At 37.0% G+C, this 2,916-nt stretch overlaps 1 protein-coding gene across 1 annotated transcript; it reads left to right on the plus strand.

Annotated features, from left to right (window-relative positions):
• The first annotated feature begins 1,275 nt into the window (after window positions 1-1,275).
• LOC107104436 (probable E3 ubiquitin-protein ligase RNF144A-A) lies at window positions 1,276-2,916 on the plus strand. Its single transcript, XM_015404433.1, has 4 exons — window positions 1,276-1,354; window positions 1,453-1,553; window positions 1,889-2,044; window positions 2,175-2,916. The coding sequence occupies exons 1-4, from the start codon at window positions 1,276-1,278 to the stop codon at window positions 2,634-2,636; spliced, it is 798 nt and encodes a 265-aa protein (XP_015259919.1). The 3' UTR covers window positions 2,637-2,916.

The following is a 2,916-nucleotide window of genomic DNA, read 5'->3' on the forward strand; positions in this document are numbered from 1 at the left end:
GAAGGGAGGACCTGGTCGAATTCACAGCATAAACTCTTCCGGTCTCCTTATTTTCAAGGACTTCGAAGGATCCAGTCTAGGTAGACCGCGTCCTTGGAGGACACGTCCTAGGTTTTCGAACAGAGCCGTTAATTTGTTTTGGGACTTGTAAAGGTGTTTCGAATGTTTTTTATTTGTTTTCTTAAAATGCTATTTGTTTTGAATTTTTAAAAGTGTTTTGTTTATTCTTTTTTTTTTTTTTAATGTAAATTTGTTTTCTGAAATTAAAATTTGTTTTGGATCTTTAAAATATTTTTTTATATATACTGTAATGTTGGTTTGCACCTCCCGGCCACCGTAGAAAACGGCTACGTCGTGTACCAACTTCCTGTTTTCAAAAATAAAACTGTAGTCCCAGATTCTGGGCCAAAAACAAGCCTAATATTAGTTTTGATTACCGCCGTATTCTAGCGGCTCGTTTTTCTCGAAAATAATGCTTTGTGATTCTTGTAGTACGTAGTCTGTGCTCTAAGGACATGAAAGAAGTGTCATTTGTGTTTCAACAACGTTTCGTGTGAAAGTTATTTATCCCGGAAGTCCGAATCTGTGAATATCTTTCTAACTTTACCGAAGTAAGTTACTCTTGATTAACTCCAGTAAACTAACTACTGCAGCACGATGACTTGCAGAGTAAAAACGTTCCACGATTACCTGGATAACTTTGTCAGGATAGTTATCATGTTCAATCAAACATTTACTTGGAGCGCCACCCTCATGTGTGACAGACACTGACAGACAAGAAGGACTCTCACAGTAAAAAGCGGTGTCCATCTGTTCAGCCATCCTCTCTCCACTTCCTTCAAAAACCTACCTAGAGCGAAAACTTCTTCATCTTAAATGAGTCTCGCGGTTAATACTGAATAAAGCATTTAAGTTATGATGTTTATACAGTATTTATCACGTATATACAATATAATTATCACGCTTATACAATAAAATTAGCAAAAATGTATTTTCTCAAGGGACAGCAATGCGTTATACGCTTTTGTAATAATCACCTCCCACCGTGAAATATCTTTGCAGCTTAAAACTAACTTTACTGCTGTTCCTAACACGGACCTTTGTTTCGCGGCTCTCATTGGTTTATTTAGGTTTCGATAACAGAAAAAAAAAAAAAAAAAAAAACTCGTGATATACGGAGACAAGCAGAAACGAAATTGAAAGTTTTAAACATCAGACTTAACGAGAGCGTGGTTCCCACGTAGCTGCCATAAATAAAGAAAGAAAAGAAGAAATATGAACTCAAAACCTGAAAAGTGTTATAATCCCAGGGATCACACAATTCCATTTACGGACAAAGAGGACGAATTCGACTGTAAGTGTTTTTGTAACAAGATCGTTTATTTAAGCTTAAGCTATCTGTTTCCTACTTCGTGCAAGAAGTTTTCATCGTTTTATTTGTTTTTGTTACAGTCGAGTGTGAGGAATTTCAATCTCGAAGAGCCCGGATGTCCTGCGGTCATGTTGTTACTCCAATGTCTCTTACCAAGTATTGCAAATATTTATTGAGAAAGGTAAGTTATTCACTAAAAATTGTAACGTAGATTATTTTACTCGATGATTGAGTCCAGCATGTGCAAGGGGGTTTGGAACATACGAATATCTCACTATATATGTAATGGCTGTGAAAACTATGGGAATTTGATCACCTAGGAGGAGGAAAATATTAGAAACAGAAAAAAAAGCCACCAGATATTCACCCTACAAATTAGTGGGAGTAATTTATTCTTCCTCAATACATGTGTTCATACTTATTTGGTTAACATATTTTAATGGGTATAACTGATTGCAAGATATGAGGCATATCTTTGCCTGTCTGATAATTGTTTGTGTCACTATATTATGAAAGGGAGAAAGCACATTTGTTTGTGGCCAGTTTGGCTGTAATGTGGAGTGGCCTTATGTGGAGGTCCGTAAAATGGCCCTACTGACCCCTGAAGAAATGGAGTACTTCGAAACCACCATGGCTGTCAATGCTTTCAAGACACACTTTGACTCCAAAACTGTAAGGATCCTATTATGTATGTCATAATTTCATAACATATTTTAAAATGTTTTTTCTTTAAAATCCTATTTAACATGCCATAAAAAGTTAAAACAAATGTATATTTATCTTTCACTCTCAATCTACTCAGTGTCCTGGCTGCAAATATTCTGTGACAAGGAAGGTCGAGTCTAACCTGAGTGTCCGATGCCAAATGTGCACAGCAACCAAAGGACGCACCTATGAGTTCTGCTGGCAGTGTCTGAGAGAGTGGAAAGGTCCACAGCCTCGGACAGATCGCTGCGACAATGAAGGCTGCTGCAACGATGCCCTAAAAACACTGAGAGACTGTCCATATGTCAACTTTGAAAAAGTTAAAGGAGTCACTGAGTGTCCCTCTATCAGGGCCTGTCCCACCTGTGGTATACTGGTGGAGCACACTGGGAAACAGTGTAAAAACATCACCTGTCGCCAGTGTAAGGTGGAATTCTGTTTTGTGTGTCTTAAAATCACAACTGAATGTAGAAAAGCACCAAAACCAGATTATTATGGGCCTTGCTCTACTGGTATTGCCCCCAGACAGACCTCTATTCCTGTGTGGCAGCGAAACTAATATGAATAAGATAAGGCAGATATCCTGTTTGTTGTATTTGTTAATTACAAATGTCAAAGGTTTAATTAGTTGGAAGTCAAAAAATAAACAATAGCAGCCACTGTTAATAGTGTATAATAATGTCTGAAGAAAGACAGTTAATATACCTTTGAGAACTACTGTTATTCTGTTTAAAATTATGCTACCTCTGCATTTTTAGCTCAAGTAATCCTGTAAGGTAACTCAGGTAATTATTTTCCTAAAATTTATAACAATATAGTCATTTTGTTGCTAATATGTG

This window comes from Cyprinodon variegatus, unplaced genomic scaffold, assembly GCF_000732505.1.
Source record: "Cyprinodon variegatus isolate N-32 unplaced genomic scaffold, C_variegatus-1.0 Scaffold1739, whole genome shotgun sequence".
NCBI lineage: Eukaryota > Metazoa > Chordata > Actinopteri > Cyprinodontiformes > Cyprinodontidae > Cyprinodon > Cyprinodon variegatus.